The following is a 19,909-nucleotide window of genomic DNA, read 5'->3' on the forward strand; positions in this document are numbered from 1 at the left end:
ATCAATCTTTTCCAAATTAGCAATGGTAGAAGACAAAACCTCTTGTGTAACATACTCGAGGGCTGAAACTGCTTGTGTGACTGCAAGCAGTTTCCGCTGATTGCTCAATCTGACTGGCTGCAACACTGAGGAGGACATTCTTTTGGAAATGGTTTTTAGTTTGTTGTGTAACCATTGACCCATTAGAGGAGTTCCTGGTCCCTTTGCCACTCATAGCTTAAAAGTACAAAGCAGAGGCACTACCAGCAAAAGAATGTAAACTTGCTAGGCTATAGTACAGTACAATAGCTATTAATCCCAGCCTTTTACAGTACAATGTGTCAAAGGGAAATGCCTGTGTCACCTAACCTGATCCAGCCACCTCTTTGCTCTGTCCCTCCACCACCAGGCAGCAGCTTCACACACAACGCTTTAAAAACACATCCTGAACATGTGGCCAATGTCTGACGCCGTTAGCTACTCCCCCTTTTCCAAGGTAAGTATTTTCCTGCATTTGCAGCATGGTGGAGAGGGGGTAGGGGAATCCTCTGCTGAGCAGCCTCAGTCTACCCTTTATTTTTTTTAAGAGGCAACAGTCTTGGCATCCTGTCCTCCGAAGGGGAATAAATCCAATCTGGGGGCACAGGAAGAGACCAGACCCCCCCCCCTTCCCTTTTCTTACCAGAGGGTCTGTTGCGGCTGGAGAGGAGAATGAAGGTTTCTGCTGTTTCCAGCTTCAATACAGCCCCCCAGTGGTGACACATAGGCATGACATTATACATAGAAGGAGAAATTCCTGAGAAAATCTCCCTTGCCTTATCCTCGCAGCAGGGTCTTACAGAGATAAAGAACCAATCTGCAGCCTTCACGGTAGGTTTAGAGACCTTTTCGGAAACCTTCAGGAACCGGGGAACCACTGGTTACTCACAAAACTTTATGGCCTCACTACCAAAAAGTACTGGATCGCAGCTCTCAGAGAAGCGTTCGCAAGCAAAACCTTGCTTCTTCAGACACGAGGCCCGGGTACCATTCATTTAGCCCATGAAAATACATCAGAACGGATCAGGTTAGCATGGCTAGCACCAGCAAGGATTACTACCAGTGAAGCTCAGCACAGCACATCTTTACTCGTGACCAACACCTTAGACACTGGAGAGAAAAAAAAAAAAAAAAAACTGAGGACTCACAGTAATGGGAGGGGTTATATAGGGGAGTACATGTCTTAGGGGCGTGCCAGTGTCCATCACCTGTCAGTCCGATATAACCCACATAGTACTATGGCTCTGTGCCCCCTGATGTAAGAAAAGAAACCCACTCTAACTTTTTGGCCATCTTCATTCACAGCTGATCTGTACCCTCCTCATTTAGGTGCAGTCCGTCCCTTCTATAGTACTAGCTATCGACTGATAAGTCGGCCCAGTCCTCCCAGAACCCAAACCCCTCCTTACTACACCAGCTCTTTTCTTCAGCCACTTGTTTACTTCCCTAATCTCCCTCTCTTTGAACATTACCGGTACATTGAGCCACACCAGAAAGGCAAAGAGTCTAGGAAAGGGGGGGGGGGGGGGGGGGAGTGAATATATATATATATATATATCTCCTTTTCTCCAAAATAATGTCCACTGTCCTAGGACACTAGCAAAAACCCAAAGCATAAAGGAAGTGTGGGAAGGGTTACCCGATTGACTAATGGCTTTGTCTAATTTTTCACATAGGCAGCAGTATAACCCAGTTATTAGAGTACAAGGGTTCAGAAGTAAATCTAACAATGAGAAAAAATAAATAAATAAAAAAACTCAGGCAAATCTTAAAACTATTCAGGTTTAAAACCAAAGTATTTCTGCCTCAAATGCACTGCATTCACAAACAAAATGTTTTAAAAATACATTGCAGAACTGTGCTTCAATTTCTAAAATACTATTAAAAATGGAAAAAAAAAAAAAAAAAAGACCACAATGAACTAAGCACAGCTTTTAATAAATGTCTCCCATTATATTTAGGGGTCCTCAAAACCACACAATTATTCCACAGTGTGAAGATGAAATCTTTTACACAAAGACAGACAAACATTTAAACAGACATAATACTTTAAAGATTAGTTTATTTGAGGGAGGGGCAGAGCTGATAAACAGAAAAAAAACAAACAAAAAAAAAATAAAAGAAGAGGGTTGGTCAGGTACTTTACATGATAATAAAACATCTCCCAGAAAGCCGATTACAAATCATTACAAGTTTTTATTATATATTTTCTTCAGATTACACTTCAGTGGGAAGTGTAAAATGTTAAACCAAGGTCTCAAGAACTGGCCCGAGAGAGAGAGACGAGGACCCAGCTCTCCAATGCACATTAGTTATAAATTAGGGAAGGCCAGATGAAGGGGTTGAGGTGGGGGTGGAAGGAAAGAGTACTAATGTTGAATGTGTGAAAGGCAGTGTCTGGATGCAACATGCCACTCAAACACCACCTCTTCCAGATATTAAAAAAAAAAAAAAAAAATCCTACAAACAAAAAAGTTCATTGCTACAGCAGCCTCCTGGAAACCCACAGCATCACACCAAGTCGAGGGGGATTCTCCTATGCAACATGGTTTTGAGTCTGTGGATATAAGCTAGGTTATCAGATTTTTTTTTTTTTTTCTCTTTCTTGCCACAGTGGACGACAGGCTTCTGGCAAACTGTTCTATTCTGAGTGCAAACCAAGCATCTGAAGGCTTTCATTTCACTACTGAAGCTGCAAATCAGGGCTTCGTATTAATTCATTTTATTATCATAAATGTGCTAAAAATGCAATCATTTAGGGTCCAGCACATCAAGTCCATGAAGTTCTCTGTGCTGCAGGAATAACCTTAAAATAAGAGCTCTGGGAGCCACCCAAAAGCCTTATATGCGAGATGTTGCTGCTTGGAAATTAATGTATTCTCTGGCATAAAAATGATAACCTTTGTGCAATGTAGCAGAGGTTTTTTTGGGAAGCATTGAATATACTGTGTGATAATCCTGTTAAACTTCCCTTTCCCAAAGAAAGCATGAACTGCGATTAAGGGCTCCCTCACCATACACTGCACTTACGCACCCCTCCTATTTCACGCACACGGTAAAAAGCTGCAGCAGCATGCAAGAGAACAAACAGCTCATTGTTTTTTCTAACTGAAGATCATTGTTGCAGGTGTCAGAGTTAGACTGCTTTTAGATTTCTGAGGGGACAGAGCCGGAAGGGGTGTTTGCTTTTCTTGCTCTGGCTTATGCCAATGATTTATGGAATAGGGCATATGGGAGATTAAAAGGAGAGGGAGGAAGGAATCCAATAGACACAGGTATTCCCAAGGTTAGTCAGCGTATTCTTCAGGCTCCTCTTCTCCATCCATAGACAAAGCTGCGTATTTACTTGCGTGGCTGAATTTCTACACGTATTGGAGAGAAAGAAATAAAAATTAGGTAAGGATGTTAGCCTGGTTCATTAGAATTGGCATAACATGTTCTGAGAAAAACATAATGAAAGACTGGCGTGAATATGGAAAACAGTTTAAAGAATGGTTTAACCCTTATGCTGCCAATGGCAGGGAGTGTGTGAAAGTGACAAGCAGACTCCTGCCTGTCAGGTGAGAGCATTTCGGGTAGCAGCAGAGCCACCCGATTGCTCTCACACACCCTGGTACCGGCGGTCTCCTCCCCCTGCTACCACGCCCCCCTTGCCCATTGGCAGGCCCAGGATCTCCATGACGGGTGCCAGCGGGTAGAAGGGGAAGGAGAAGAGCAGACACATCTGCTCTCCGCCTTCTTGTTACCCGGAAAGCAATATGACATCACTTCTGGCAATCTGCATGGCAAAACATTCAGTTGAGTACAGAAGAGACATGCAGGTTTTTTTCGATCGGCATATCTCAATAAAGAGAACTGGTCACCAAAAATCACATGGGGACCGTTTGTCCCCTACGATGGAAAAAAAAAAAAAAAAAAAAAAAAAAAAAAGTTTTTGGGTATACACACACACACGAACGTAAACGCATGCACCAGGGCACCTACGCAAGAGAATGTCAATTGCGATACAAGTTACATATGTGAGCAATAATTCTAACACCAGACCTCCTCCGCAAAACACTAAACTGATGGCTATAGAAAATATTTGGCATTTCACACATAAATTTAAGGTTTGGCAACCGAGTAAACGCATTACCCAAAAACTTGGGTAATTTATAGTGTTTGTTTACTCTAAAATTTGCGTCAGTGTGTTTTTTACTGAAATTTTTCATTTCCTAGAGCTTTGCAGTAATAGCGTGTGACATTTTATTCTTTAAGGCAGGGGTAGGCCTAAAGACCTATGGCCCTCCAGCTGTTGCATAACTAAAAGTCCCATCATGCCTCTGGGATTAATTGCAACTGCCAGCCTTGCAATGCCTCATGGGAATGTGGTTCCACAACAGCTGGAGGGCCCCGGGTTGCCTACCCCTGCTCTAGGGTGTCTACTTTCAGAAAATACATATTCGTGAGTTGTGTAAAAAAAGATTTAAACCTGTGCAAAAAAGTGTTAAAGAAAGATCAACTGGTTAAATAAAACCCCTTTAAAACATTAGGGATTTGCAGTCTAGCATTTGTTCACTAAATATAAAAGATAAGTCTTAATTAGGAAACAATGACAATAAGTCAAATTTGAACTACAGGCAACTGTCTACATACAGAATTGAAATGTGTATAGTAGTTTTAACTGCAAACTATTTGTAATTTAATCCATTGAGTTCTGAGATGTACACAGCCCTGTGCCAGAAAGCACGGCCAGGTTGGTACAGAAGTTATAAACTTCATCATAAACATTTTCCCGTGTCAGCCTGTAATTGTGTAATGAAGGTGTAGCTGCACACTTTCCCTTCTGTTCGGTTCAGCACATGTGTACTGCTCCCCCACAGAGGACTACTATACACTGGAATAAAAAAAGGCTAAAGCAGAGGCAAATTAGGGGACTTGCTTTAATTACATTAACACAAGTTTATTGTGTTTTAATGAATGCACAGCACCATTTAATGGTGCACTTTTTTTTATATCTACTTGGAGTTCAGATTTAATAAAAATGTATACACAGTTATAAAACACACATTGACTCCAACTATTTGACATCCTAAAAAAATAAAAATAAACGTATTGCTGTGTACCCACTGGAACAAATCCACTCATTCCTTGAACCAGAGTTTCAAGAAAAAGGATGTGAGCTGAAACCTCTACAGTGGAGGACAGGCCACAACTAAACTTGTTAGAGGTGCTCACATGTATTGTTTTGCTCCAATGGTTTAAAGTAAAATACATTGACCCTGAAGTGCTTCAAACAAAAATACAAATGTGTCTGTATAACTAAAACTAGTTTGACAAAACTACTGATTTAGTACCCAAAAACCAGTAACGTTCCCTTAATTTAGATTTTCACTTTTCCATTAGTGTTTAGATTTAGGGGAACTCTTACACCCACCGTTGAAAATCTGCAGCCTAAATTCAGCAAGTAAACCAGATGTAAAGTAGGAAAAAATAAATAAAAAATAACTTACAGCTGCCTGCTCATCTTTACTCATTGGCTCCAACCCTACATTTAAATCCTCATCATCTCTGTAAATAGAAAAAGGAGAATTTTTTTTTTTTTTTAAGTTTACTTTTAAATGCCTCCAAATCCAAAACATTAAGCAAACACTTGTACAGTTTCAAAACATAACTGGTACAGAAATGACAGCTAAAAAGATAACCATTCAACAAGGTTTAATTATGAAAAAAATAGGATTTTTGTACTCACCGTAAAATCCTTTTCTCCAATTCACTGACCGACACAGCTCCTCTCTAACTACATGGGTTGTATAGCCTGCCATTAGGAGAAACTAGGCAAAATTGTTACACAATACACAGAACTTTAATCCCGCCCCAGGCAGTATAACATAGAAAAAGGAGGGGTGGGTGCTGTGTCGGTCGTTGAATTATAGAGAAAAGGATTTTACGGTGAGTACAAAAATCCTATTTTCTCTTATATTCACCGACCGACACAGCTCTCTAACTACATGGGACATCCCAAAGCAGTGCCAAACGAGGAGTGGGAAAAAACAGCATTAAAAACTTCATCCACCATGGCAAGTGGGAACTAGTGAAATTAAACCCACAAAAAAAAAAAAAAAAAACCCACAGCAGTGTGTGGAAACCACCACAAAACCGGGCATCCTCAACAGGAGTGATCCCCCAGACCGCAACCTTGCGGAAGTAATGTAACAGTGTAATAACGAAACAGTATTGTGTTTTTATCAGAAAACCAGGGGGGGGAAAAAACTCAATAGCAACTACACGGCCACCTGCAAAACTGTGGCCAAAACCAGCATCAGCCAATGCACTGACGCCTACCTTGTAAAACTTGGTAAACGTATGGACAGATGACCAGGTCGCCGCCTTACACACCTGAGCGACAGACGCTTGGTGTCGGAAGGCCCAAAACGTTCCGACTGCTCTTGTAGAGTGGGCCGTGACTGGAAAGGGAGTCACCTGCCCCTTCAAGGCGTAGGCTTGTACTACAATCTGTCTGATCCACCTGGAAATGGTACAATCGCCCCCTGATTCAGAAAGTCCCTTACTGCCCCTAGCAGGGCCTCCCGGCGAACCAGGGATGTGGGTATGCTGGAGGGGAAGAATCTGTTTGGCGGCCAAGAGAGAAACTATCTTGTAACCCGCAGAAATCAGATCGCAAACCCATTGGTCCGATAACCGGGAGGTCCAACAGGCTGCAAACTCCAGAAGACGACCCCCCCACCCGAGACACGTGTGGGGGCAAACCCTCATGCTGTAGCACTTGTTCGCAGGCTTGCGGTTCCAGGGACGCTTCTGACCGTCCGCGGACGTCCTGTCGGGCTGGGGTCCTTTTGCCGAAGCACTGGGCGGACGAAAAAGCCACTTGTGAGCGGAAAAGGAGGGCCCTTGCCTGCGGCGTGGCTCATTAGCCTTCCTGGCCTGTGGGAGTAGTGTACCCATGGCGTTTTTAATAAAATCATCCAACAAGGCTCCAAAGAGCTGTTCGCCAAGGAAGGGAAGATCCGTTAGGGCTTTCCTGGATGCCTGGTCAGCAGACCAGCATTTCAGCCAAATAAGGCGCCTCAGCACCACGGCTGACACTGAGGCCCAGGATAGCAGAGGGAGAGTATCCAGGGTCGCGTCAAACGTACTTAAGGCCATGCACTAGTTGGTCTGTTAGCTCCACGCAGACAGGGGAGGCATGCTGCTCTCCCAGTTTGCGGTGCAAAAGTTTTGTCCACTCAGTCAGTGTCTTAGCACTTAGTGCTAGACTCACCACCCTGGGGAGTTCTGTGAATGCCAACAATAGTGCCTGTAGTCCCTAGGAGGTTTCCAGATGAAGAGAGGAGAAAAAACGGTCAGCAGCAGCTCCAACAGCGGTGCAACGATCTGCAGAACAGCTTCAGCGTTCAGCACAGAGCCATCCAGTGTCCCATACACACAGTGGATACAGGAAGTAACAAAAGAAAGCACATGTCATGCTGTAACAAGAGGCCAGCGGTGAAGAAAGCATTCAGGCTTTCACAAAATGGCCACCAATGTAATCAATAGGAATCCTAAAGAAAATGGCTGCTGAAGCTCCCCAGGGGAATTTATAGCTTTCCCAAATACAAGACGGCCGCAGGAACGACGCCATGTGGTGAAGAGAGCAGAAATAAAAACAAGCTGCCTGCAAGACAACCTCCACAAAAACTGCTTTTTTGGGACCCCCAGACCTGGACTGACCAGCAACCGCAGAGCCACAGGGGAGAAACAGCAACTCCACACACACACCGCCCGCAGCGCATGCAGACATCCCCCTCAGAGGGGGAAAGGAGGGGTGATAGGGACTTGGGAGAGAAGATGAGGTGAGGTGGCCCCCAGATTCGACCCCCCAGGGAATGCCCAGGTGCTCCCCCCACCGAAGCAGGGAGTAGAGTAAGCCGTAGTTACCAGTCCTGAAGAGCTGGAACACATTCCATCACAGACCCACACCTGCGCAGTTACAGGGTAGCCGTTGGCCTCGGTATATTGTGATCCAGACATCAGTAGCCCGGTCATATGTATACCCCGGAGCACTGAAGTTCACCGACCACCTCTGGAGCATGAGGTATGTCGTGGCCTGCTGAGCCGTAGCTGCGGCCTGCTCACGCACGATGGCCGGACTGGGGAGACTACAAGGATATCATTAATCAGCATGTCACCCAGCCGGCAGTTGATAGAAGATCTCAGGATCTCTCTTGTGCAAAAAGCAGCCCACCTGCAGTAAAAATATGGACCGAGAGGCCCGCAGGGTTTCCTAGGTCATTCTCCTTGCTAGGCAAAATAAAAACTGAAGCTGCTCGCAGGAGGAGGGATGATAGCACGGGGCCCGCCCCACCGGGGCGGGATTAAAGTTCTGTGTATTGTGTAACAATTTTGCCTAGTTTCTCCAACCCATGTAGTTACAGAGAGGAGCTGTGTCGGTCGGTGAATATAAGAGGAGAAAAAAAAGAAAAGAAAAAAACACTAACACACACGCCTCTGTACATACGGGTGTACCGTTAGAGTGGGGCAGGGTGGAGCTCCCTGCTCAAGCAGCAATCTTAGAAGTTTCCACGCATGCTCCTCCCAGAGTACTATATGTGTGGCCTCATAACTAATGTTTGAATCAGTTATATACTATGGGAAGCATTATTTGCATTTTATTACATGTATGATACTGCTAATGAGCACAGAGCAAGAGATCGGGAGGCAAGTGATTACTTTATATACCACAGTGCAGAGGAGCATGTTGCTTGATACAAAAGCTGTGGCTTCTCACGTGTGTGTGTGTGTGTGTGTGTGTGTGTGTGTGTGTGTGTGTGTGTGTGTGTGTGTGTGTGTGTGTGTGTGTGTACCAATACAATGTTAATGGAACCCCAAACAGAGATCGGAAATACAGTACACCAGATTGAACAGTACCATGTGATTGAAGAGCCATGAGATTTGGTGCAGCACCTTTCCGAAAAGTAGACCATGCACTTTTCTGTGTTATGGTGTGATTTGCAGGCCATTCCCAGTGTACATGGAGAAGCAACAAGTTTATTCAAGTGCACTGTGAACTGTAATCCATCAATAAACTTATCAGATCAGCCTTATCACAAATCACTGCCCTCATCTTACGCTTTAAGCTGGGTACACATGTATCAAAATTTGACTGGTCAGCAGCAGTTTGTTAAAAACGATCTAATGGTCCTGCTAGACAACCAACATTCGATCAGTGCTTGCAGTGCTGATCTGTGTATTCTGGGAGGGTTAGCCCCCGCTGTCAGAATACAATAGTGCAGTGGGGGTGATCCTTGCATCCACATCACTTGTGTAGTAGAGATATGGGGGGGGGGGGGGTGCTGCTTCCTGCCAAGCCCCCAAAAAATTACCCTGGGAAGTTAACTTGCAATTCCTCTCCTGTCCAGCTTACCTATCAGACACTTGATTGCGATCTCCAATGCCACGTCCACTAGACCTTGACACATGGTCCAAATCATCTACTTTGTTCTCATCTGCTTTAAGAAACAAATAAATAATTAGCTCTGGGAAAAATGTAACATTTTAACACATAGGTCACCTTTGACAAGCGACTTACCTCTGTGCACATGTTGCCGCCTTTCTGAATCATAAGGTCTCTCCCCTCCACTAGAAGTGAACAAAAAAAATATTACCATAGTTGTCCAAAGCATTAAATTTTATGGCAGTCTTTTCTTTGCAGAACGTATGACTTATCAAATGCATAAATTCCTATCAGACATTGCTCAAATTATTATATTATAATGTTAGAACTACCAAGGGTGTTAAAGAGCGAAGGTTCTTTAGAAGTCATGGCCCATCAGGGCTTGTTTTTATTTGCCAGTTTGCTCATATTACACTTTCCACAGTAAGCCCAGGCTCACATTGTCAGTGGGATTGAAATGGTGCGAGTTCAGCTGAACTCACACAATTTCATACTCCGTCAGTCCGACTTTGGGAGCTATTTCAGAGACATCTGTGCGGGTTGCTGCACGAATGTTTATTGAAATCGCACCCCCAAAGTCGCCAAACGTAGTACAGAAACTAGTTTTGGGAATCTGTGCGGCACATGCCAAATTGGATCAATGTGAACCTAGGCCAAGACAGTTTTTTCCCCTCTTTAGTTATCTGCTGTTCAAGTCTACTAAATTTTCAGATAGAAAATGATATAATGTATTATTATAATACAGGATTTATATAGCGGCAACAGTTTGCACAGCGCTTGAGAGCAGTACATTTATAATATATACACTGACTGCACACCCACGCAAACAAAAGTCCACAAACAGCAAGTGAAAACATCAGAATCAAATCTTTTAAAAAACAGTAAAGTCCAGGAACAAGTGAAAACATTCAACTATCCAAATCCATGAATGTTTCTTGGAGACACACGTGCCTCTCACCACAAATAAGGTTGGCCTATCAAATATGAAAGATCCCCACCACAGATCAGCCAGGCATGTAATTAACAGACCTCCAGGCATTGATCAATGGCAATAACAGGACACCAACTTCCGGTCTCAGAGATTCCAAGGATAAACATGTCAGATCAGGCCGGATCCACTCATGAAGGCCAGCAGTGAGGCATCAGTACATGCTGTATTTTCTATTACATCTGTTTTAACCCTGCTGCACTGGATGAAGCTTCCTTGGACGCATAGGGGAGGGGTTGGACGCATACAAAGTCCCCATTTCGTGCTAGCCTGTCTCTTGGCAGAACATCTGTCACAGGGCAGACACAATTGGCTATCATATATTACTTCACAAGACAAGGGTGAATGTTTCGAGATTTCACAACCCCATTCATGTCTCACTGCAAGCGCTCTTCCTTTCACCATATTTCATGGTTTCGGTTTCTTCTTTTTTCCTCTTCTTTAATTTCTCTTTTTATCACAGACATTCCACAACACTGGCATGTATCAACATTTGTAATGTTGTGTTCTAGTAACTTTTCAGTTATATTTTATATTTCAATCACTTTTAGAACCTGTATCCCCATTCATCACCAGTGTGAACACATTCTTTTTATGCAGCTGCACGCATCACCTTGGTACAACCCCTTCAAGCCGAGGCTGCATATTTTGTTGACGTTAACAAAGTCGGATAGTTTATGGTTTTCACCAATTCCTGGAGTTTACTGTTTTTAGAAGATTTGCACATCACTGATGTTTTCACTTGAGGTTTGTGGACTGTTATTTGTGTGGCTGGGCACTCACTGTATGTGTATTTATGGATTCTGACATCCAATATTCTGATGTTTAGTGGGAGTTTCTCTATGTACGCTTTCACACCCAGTGCAAAAATACATTTTTGTATATTTTGTTAGCACAATACAATTCAATACATGAGGCATCAGAGGGCCCTGCTCTTTACAGCTTACCATCTAAAAAGGGGAGGGTCAAGTGATACAAAAAGGTAATGGGGGATGAAACCGACAGAGAAAGTAAAAATACAATTGTTGGCAGGATAGTTTTATCTGAAGAAAAGGGTTTTCAGGGACAGTAGGAGATAGCCAGACAGATTAGGGTAGGGAGTTACATAGGATGGGAGAAGCTTGGGAAAAGTCCTGGAGGAGAGTTTGAGAGGAGATGAAAGGGGAAGCTGGAGAGCAGGACGTCTTAGGCGCAATGCAGAGAACGTTTGACCATATTAAAACCTCAAGGGGACAAACAGTACAGTTCAAGGCTTCAGCATTGAGCGGTGGGATCCCAGGATTATATTTGACCACAGTTGTGACTTGGGTGTGCTTACCTTTGAGAGGACTCTGAACTGAGGGAGCGAGAAGGGGTAGGTGCCGTACTACGCTTCACCCATGCATTCTCCTTAGGAGGTGGGGCAGGCATAACTTTGAAAGGGAGCTGGGAATCCGATTTGGGGGACTTCAGGCTAGGAGATTCCTCATCTTTTCCAAACACTTCATTCTCCACAGATTTTTCACTTTCTCTCCGTCGTGAGACTGTGGAACAGTAACCAGAAATTTAACAGTGTATCACTTCACACACTAAGATAACACAGTGGAGACCAAAGCGCAACTAACATTTTTTGTATTAACACTGCAGCAGTAAGTTAGTTTTCAGTGCCACTCTTCGTCAATTCTTAGTACCATAAAATTTCTAAACGTGAATAGATCCAAAAACTGCACAATTGAACTAATAAAAATTCTAATAAACCCTAAATTAAACCCATCACAAGCTTGGACAACTGACAATTGAGCATATGATAAAGAATGCAGAAGATACCCTATGATCTTTGGTGGATAGAAAATAAAAATAAGGCTCATTAGATGCAGAGATGTGGCCACATCAAAAAGGTTATGCAAATCTAAACCTTTACTGTAAAAAGGGCAAAATAAAGGTTTTCCAGCGTGGCTATTTGTCAGTAAAGGGACCCATTACAATAGAGAACGGTGGAAGGGTGTGAACAAGCGTAAAATAGTTTTACATGTTTCCTACTGTCCTCCCTCAATTCACAGTTGCCTGGCTCCATGTCAATGAACCAAAGATGTCTCTGGCTCCAGTGTCACTCCACTTCACTTTCTGCTTTTACAGGACAAACGGAGGGCAGTGGAGAAACAGGCTTTTTCTGCCACCAAACTCCTGTGAGGTGGGAACAGGGGCTTTGCCTATCGCCGCTCTGTGTCTATGGATTTAAACAGCATGGCACAGGACCTGATTGGGACGGATGCCTCCTTTAGCATCCTGCATGCTAAAGAAGGCGTCACAAAATAGGATGGAGCCTGCAGGGACTGCCAGAAGAGGACGAAAGAAATATTTCTGCGCAGTATTGTTGCACAGAGCAGATAATGGTTGCATAAAACTTTAGCCACCTATAATTTTAATCTACTTGGTCTAGAAATGCGGTTTCTACTAAAGGCAACATCTGCTTCTGCATATTTTCATTGTGTGCCAAATTCAATTTGCTCAGGTGCATGGAGACTTAACCCTTTAAATAACCAGGAAAATGAGAACCCCTCTAAACCATGACCAGAATCCTTAATTATTGAACGCCCTTTCATTTCATTTTTTTTTTTTTTAAATATTCCCGTTTTAATCACTTAAGGACCAGGCCTCTTTCAGACTGTTTATAAGTTAAAAACATGTTTTTTGCTAGAAAACTACTTCTACTTCTTCTTCTACACCCTAGATAATAAAATGGCAGTCATTGCAATATTTTGTCACACCGTATTTGCGCAGCGGTCTAACAAGCGCATTTTTTTGGGGAAAAAAAAAAAAAAAAAACACACAACATTAGCCCAATTTTTTTTTTTATTGGGCACGATAATGTTACGCCGAGTAAATTGATGCCCAACATGTCACGCTTCAAAATTGCGTCCGCTCGTGGAATAGCATCAAACTTTTACCCTTAAAAATCTCCATAGGCAACATTTTAAAAAAAATTCTACAGGTTGCATGTTTTGAGTTACAGAGGAGGTCCAGGGCAGGAATTACTGCTCTCGCTCCAACGATCGCAGAGATACCTCACGTGTGATTTGACCCCTGTTTTCATATATGGGCTCTGCTCACGCTTCTGTGTGCGAGCTCGTCGGGACGAGGCGCAAAAAAAAAATAAAATAAAAAAACAAAAAAATAAGTTTCTTTTTACACTGTAAAAAGAAAAGAATTTGGGTCACTTTTATTCCTATCATAAGGAATGTAAACATCCCTTGTAATAGAAAAAGGCATGACAGGTCCTCTTTTTCAATCTCATTTTTTCAAATAATTTTTTTTTTTTTTTTTTTTTATTGTATTTAATCCAAATATGAGATCTGAGGTCTTTTTGACCCCAGATCTCATATTTGGATTAAACACAATTAAAAAAAAAAAAAAAAAATATTGTCATTTGAAAAAAAAATAAAAAAATAAAAGTGCCTTTAAGATGTATGGGCAGAAGTGACGTTTTGACGTTGCTTCCGCCCTGCTATGGTATGGTCATCTTAGCCACACTAGTCTCCATACCCAGCCACAGATAGGACCCAACCGCCTCCACCATTTGCCGATGGCTCCGGTAAGTGGCGGAGGGTGCAGGAGAGGGGTGGCACCTCTCCTGCTGCCAACAGTGATTTAGCGGCAAATCCGCCGCCGAGACCACCATTATCGTTTACCGAACTGCCGCCTGAAGAGGTGGATACGTCAGTTGTTGCAGCAGCTGCTGCCGTTACCGAGATGGCCCTCTTCAAAAAAAAAAAAAAAAAAAAAAAGAAGGAGGGACATACATTGTTGTGAGGCGGTTGGTAAGTGCTTAAAGATTTCAGAGACCCTTTGACCAACTTTAATAATTGCAGGTAAAAGCACAGAAAAATTAAGTATTTTAAATGCTTCCTTGGCAGTGTTTTCCCCTTGATAATTTTTATTCACTTGCAATGCGCCTTTAACCACTTCCCACACCCCATATAGCGAAACGACGGCCGGAAAGGGGTTCTGTTATGCTGACTGGGCGTCATATGGCTTCCAGCAGGATAAGCCGGGGGGCACGCAGATTGGTGGTTGTCAGTCTGACACACTGCATCTGATCGCGGTAAGGAGCCTATGACGTGCCCACCAGGTATGCCCATTAGGGATGGCACTATGCCCATCAGTGATGCCTGCCAGTGCAGTCTATGAATGCCCATAAGTGCCTTATCTGTGCCAATCAGTGCTGCCTCATCAGTGAAGGAGAAAACTTAAAAAGTTTTAACAGAAATGGAGAAAAACCCCCTCTCAAAATCTTTGATTTTCTATTTGTAGCGCAAAAAATAAAAACCCCAGTGGTGATCAAATACCACCAAGGGAAAGCCATTTGTGGGGGGAAAGAAATTTACAAAAATGGTTTGAAGTACAGCGTTGCATGACCATGCAAAGGGCGATAGCGTTGAATGCTTTGAAAAATTGGTCAGTGGAAGGAAGGTGTATAAGCGCCCTGTATTGAAGTGGTTAAATTGTTAGAAAACTTGACTAGCAATTCCTAGCTCAGCCAGCTGCATGTCATAGCCCTCTACAGTAAATGCATTTATCATCTACAAGTTAATATTTTGTTAAATTATCTGGCGACAGGGTTTTAACTTTTGTGCAAACCAATATAAACTTATTACAATTTTTTTTTAACCAAAAATAGGAGAGTGGGAACAACATTTTGTTTGTGATACAGCGTCGCAAATAGTCATTTAAAGCGAAGCAGTGCCATATCGTAAAATGTAGCCTCATCATTGAGCAGCTGAATCTTCCAGGGCTAAAGTGGTTAAGCAAAGTAGCCGACATCCAAGTGATATTTCTATATACAGTGCTGTGCAAACATTTTAGGCAGGTTTGAAAAGAATAAAAAAATAAAATTGGAAATAAACCCTTCTATTTCTAAAAGCATTTCATTTCATCAATTAACAAAATGGAAAGTAAATTAACAAAATAAATCCAAATTAAAGTGATAATGCTAAAAAAAAAAAAAAAAAAAAAAAAAAAAAAGGCATTCCTTGCATTAAGGGAAAAAAATGTTTTATATTTCCTTGTCCTCCCCCTTTCTTTATGTGAAGGGGAAGAGGGGAAAAGAGATCCAGCGCTGTACCCGGCTGCATCTCTTCTCCCTACTCCACATGGGGACATATGAAGAGGAGAAGCCAAATATCACTAGCATAGGACACGGAAAGAGGCGGCTCGGGGATGCTCACAGCGAGTATAACCGGTTTATTATTTTAATGCAAAAATAAAAGATAGACTTTGGTAACATGTTAAAGCAATATTTGGTGTAAATATATATATATTTTTTATGAACTTGGCGGGTAGGTTGTTCAAACATCTTGGACACCAACCACAGATATGTGAATTTAGCCGCCTCATATCTCTGTCTCATGTAATCCCAGACAGACTCAATGTTGATGCAAGGGCTCTGTGGGGGCCAAACCATCACTTCAAGGCAGAAATTATCCATCGTGCCATACCTTCAGGGAAGCGTGTGATTGGCCCCAAATTTAATCCTGCAGTAGGACAATGACCCCAAACATACAGCCATGTGATTAGGAATTTCAAGGCGTTCTGAAAGCAATGGTTTGGCCCTCCACAGAGCCTTGATCTCAACATAATTAAGATTTTTTAACAACCCACCTGCCAAACTACTTAAAAACTGTGCACCATCACTTTGAGTACCTAAAATAATTGATGTGGATTTGAAGCCAAAAATGGTATTCACACTAAATATGATTTTGATTTAGGTTTTTCTTCTGTTCGCTCACTTTGCATTTTGTAAATTGATGAACAAAAATAAAATTAAAATCATTCTTACTTTACATGGCCTCGCACGTGCCTAAAATATTTGCGCAAGAGAGCGAGAATATACATAAACCCACAATATACATGCCATGATGCATTTTTATGCATCAACATATTTAGACAGATTTATTGAACTCAACTGTAAAATCCTAAAAATGCATGTATAATGCATGCTTTATATTTGGGAAATTTTTGCATTACACTAAAATTGCAATATTTTTTTTTGACTAAGTGTGATTATGTCCATTCAAGGCTTTATTTTTAAATGCTAGTTGGCTGACTTAAAGAGGAAGTAAACCCTGATGAGTTTACTTCCTCTTTTTTTCCCTGCAAAAGTAAAGCATAATGGACTACTATGCATCGCATAGTAGCCCATTATGTGTCACTTACCTGACACAGGAGCCAGCGAAGTCGCCGCTGTCCCCTGTAGTCCGCCGCATCCATCTTGCTTGTGGCGTCTCGCAGCTCCGCCGAATGACAGCGGCGAAGCCGCGATGACGTCACTCCCGCGCATGCGCACGGGAGTGGCGTCTCGCAGCTCCGCCGCTGTCATTCGGCAAAGCCGCGATGACGTCACTCCCGCACATGCGAGTCGACAAATGCGGCAGCTCCATTCTTGGAACTGCCGCGTTTAGTGCGCCTGCGCGCTGCTGTCTACGGCGCATGCGCCGTAGACAGCGGTGCCCGTTTTCGGGCAAATATCTCCTAAACCATATAGGTTTAGAAGATATTTCTTGGACCTACAGGTAAGCCTTAATCTAGGCTTACCTGTAGGTCAAAGTGGTTTGTAAGGGTTTACTTCCTCTTTAAGATAACGTTTTTGCTTTCACACTTTCTAGGAATAGGAAAGTTAGAGAAGGGCCAGAAAGCCTAATCTATATCGTAGTTCCATGTAATTTATTCAAAGTATTGAAACCAGAGGCTCACAATAACCAGGCATCTAACATTTTCAGAGGGTAGCTCAGGAACAGCAGGCTCTGTTTCTTTCAGGGCAGATTTCTCGGCTCCCCTACTGCAGTCCTCACACCATTGTTGGGATTTAATTTCAGAATTTAAATAAGGTTTTGTTCACAAACTAGCATTGCTGTCTGTTTTCTAACTCATTTCTTGTACAGGGTCTTCCAAATAGTTTTAGAATGCATATTATAAAGGATCATTCTCTATGCATAACATAATAGCCCTTTAGCTGCATACACAAGTAGAAATATTTCATGCAAGTTGGGGGGGAGCTAGTCAGCCAAGTAGAAGTGTGTGTGCATAGGCATAAAACATCCAAGAGACCTAGTATTTTAGGAATTTCTCAGTTGCTTCAGCTGTTTCTGCACTCAATTTATACATGAACTATTAGTCATACAAATTTAAGAAGGGCAGAGATTCTGCATGTCACTCACTCCTTGATGATCCACCGGTTCCTGTTTGAGACGACTCACTTCCAGTCCTAGACCTTTCTTGGTTTTCCTCACTTCGCCAGCTTGGATGCCTACAAGGTTAATAAATTAAATGAACCTCACATCTAAATAAAAATAAAAATCGCTGCTCAGCAAAAAAAAAAAAAAAACTTTAGAGTGACCAAGAGCACTATGTGCTCAAATGCCCATAGCAAAGCACAACCACTCAATACTACCCTAACATGCATTAACTGTGGCTTCTATCCTAGCAACAAAAGGTTGCAACACTGATGGTGCACCATTTTATTATTGTGGGTGGAGTGGTAGAGAACCTAGAAAAAAAACCTGACAGGGAATGAAGAACTCTAGTAGCACTGTCCTGTAGTGTTATAAGGCTGCCAGGAGCAACCACTGAACACAGAGGTTAACTAGAGGGTCCAACATTCCTGAAGAGGCTTCAGGGGTAATATCAGGGCATTAAAGCAGCATTTAACAGTGCAAAAAAAGGGAGAAATACAAGGATCTGTACAAAGTACATTACAAGACACAGGTTTCTTTAAAGTGCTACTCCATTTTTGTTGAGGAAAGAAAAATAAAAAATAAAATCCCCCAGGAAGTCAATGTTCATTGTGGAAATTCTAAAACTTGCTTGTAGATTCCTACACTTTTTCGGCTCTGAAGAAATAACGGTTTGCGTCACGTGAGTGCAGACAGATTCTGAATGGGAGGATCTGGTTCAGTATAGTTACCTAGAGCAGCATGTCACAAACCTTTTTCAGTCAAAGCACCCTGTAATTCTGCACCTTGCATCTTGAGGCCCTCCATTTTAAAATGTTAAAAAACAAAATAGTTTTACGTATCGCAGCAGCATCCACACGCGTAGGACACCCAGTGTTAGGATTTATTCTTCCAAAGCAAGTACACTTTTGCACACTGGTACCGATTAGTATTCCGATGTTTCTCTCGCTTACTTGGCTAATGTGACCCCAGTGCTGAAGAGGAGGGACAACGGATGAGAAAACAAGGATGCGGTGCATGTGCCCAACGTCCTCCCAAACAATGCCATTGGTTGTTAGGACACAGGCAGCTAGAAGGCTGTAATGGTGCACAATAAAAACCTGTGGCTTTATGCAACTACAAGGCAGGCTTGATTCATCTTCTGGCTCATACAATTTTTGGGCATTTTGCCAAGGCACACCTGGAAAAACCTGAAGGCACCCAAGTGCTTGGACACTGGTTGAAAATGGCTGACCTAGAGAACTTTGTATTCCAATGGGGAAAGCTTCAGTGTCTGCATCTCTCTGAAGTATTTAACCCTTGGGAAGCAACTTCCAAACTACGTTTCTATTACAGGGGATGCCAAAAATTGTACTTGCATGTTATTACAGACTTCTGAGAAAATCCACCAAATCGCATACAAGGCTTTAAAAAAGCATTTATACCCTGTGAAATCTTCAATATTTTGTCATGTTACATCCAAAAACTTAAAATGTATTTTATTGGGATTTAAAAGGAAATTAAATGACACACAGGTGGACCATTTACTATTTAGGCAACTTCTGAAGGCAATTTTTTCCTAATAGATTTTAGTTAAGGGTATCAGCGTAAAGGGGGCTGAAAAATTCATGCCACACTTTTCACATTTTAGTAAAACTCATAATTTTCCTTCCACGTCACAATTATGTGCTGCTTTGTGTTGGTCTATCATATAGAATCCCAATAAAATACATTTACGTTTTTGGTTGCAACACAACAGTGTGGAAAATCTCAAGTGGTATGAATACTTTTCAAGGTACACTAAGCAGGAAATTACACTTCAAGGAGCGTTCTGTACAAAGATGCAATGGGCAGTACAAGTAAATTTTTCCAACAGGCAGAATGTTGTTTCAACGGTCTGGAGTAAAACTGAGCATACGACTCAAAAAGAGGCTACCATTAGGCCAAAGACCTGCATATTGCATGAATGAACCTGCAGGCTTTCTTTGGCCCTGAATGGCCATGAGAACAAAGACCGAAAGGTACTGGATAAATCAGTGCTCGACAAAACCCGGTCGCCAGGTCGCATTGGCGACTAGAATCAGCGACCTTGCGCCTGGGGCAGCATAGCTGGGGGTATCCCGTCTCCGTATTTGCACAGCGGACTTACAAGCGCACTTTTTTTTGGGGAAAAAAATTTTATTTAATAAAAAAAAAAAGACAACAGTAAAGTTAGCCCAATTTTTTTTTTTTATATTGTGAAAGATAATGTTACGCCGAGTAATTCGATACCCAACATGTCAC

At 42.3% G+C, this 19,909-nt stretch overlaps 1 protein-coding gene across 2 annotated transcripts in view; it reads right to left on the reverse strand.

Moving 5' to 3' along the window:
• Positions 1-1,935: 1,935 nt before the first annotated feature.
• EIF4B (eukaryotic translation initiation factor 4B) overlaps positions 1,936-19,909 on the reverse strand; it is a 57,471-nt gene continuing 39,497 nt past the window's right edge. Inside the window, exons 10-15 of one of the 2 annotated variants that reach the window (XM_077483900.1) lie at positions 17,633-17,721; positions 11,758-11,962; positions 9,587-9,636; positions 9,422-9,503; positions 5,511-5,568; positions 1,936-3,380 (exon numbers count right to left, since the gene is read on the reverse strand). In XM_077483900.1, coding sequence (XP_077340026.1) covers positions 3,306-3,380; positions 5,511-5,568; positions 9,422-9,503; positions 9,587-9,636; positions 11,758-11,962; positions 17,633-17,721 — 559 coding nt within the window. In that variant the 3' untranslated portion in view covers positions 1,936-3,305. Of the gene's footprint in view, positions 3,381-5,510; positions 5,569-9,421; positions 9,507-9,586; positions 9,637-11,757; positions 11,963-17,632; positions 17,722-19,909 lie in introns of both variants that reach the window. The other variant, XM_077483899.1, reaches the window with a different exon arrangement.

Source organism: Lithobates pipiens, unplaced genomic scaffold (genome assembly GCF_037356315.1).
Source record: "Lithobates pipiens isolate NorthernLeopardFrog02 unplaced genomic scaffold, aLitPip1_a1.2 Scaffold_16, whole genome shotgun sequence".
NCBI lineage: Eukaryota > Metazoa > Chordata > Amphibia > Anura > Ranidae > Lithobates > Lithobates pipiens.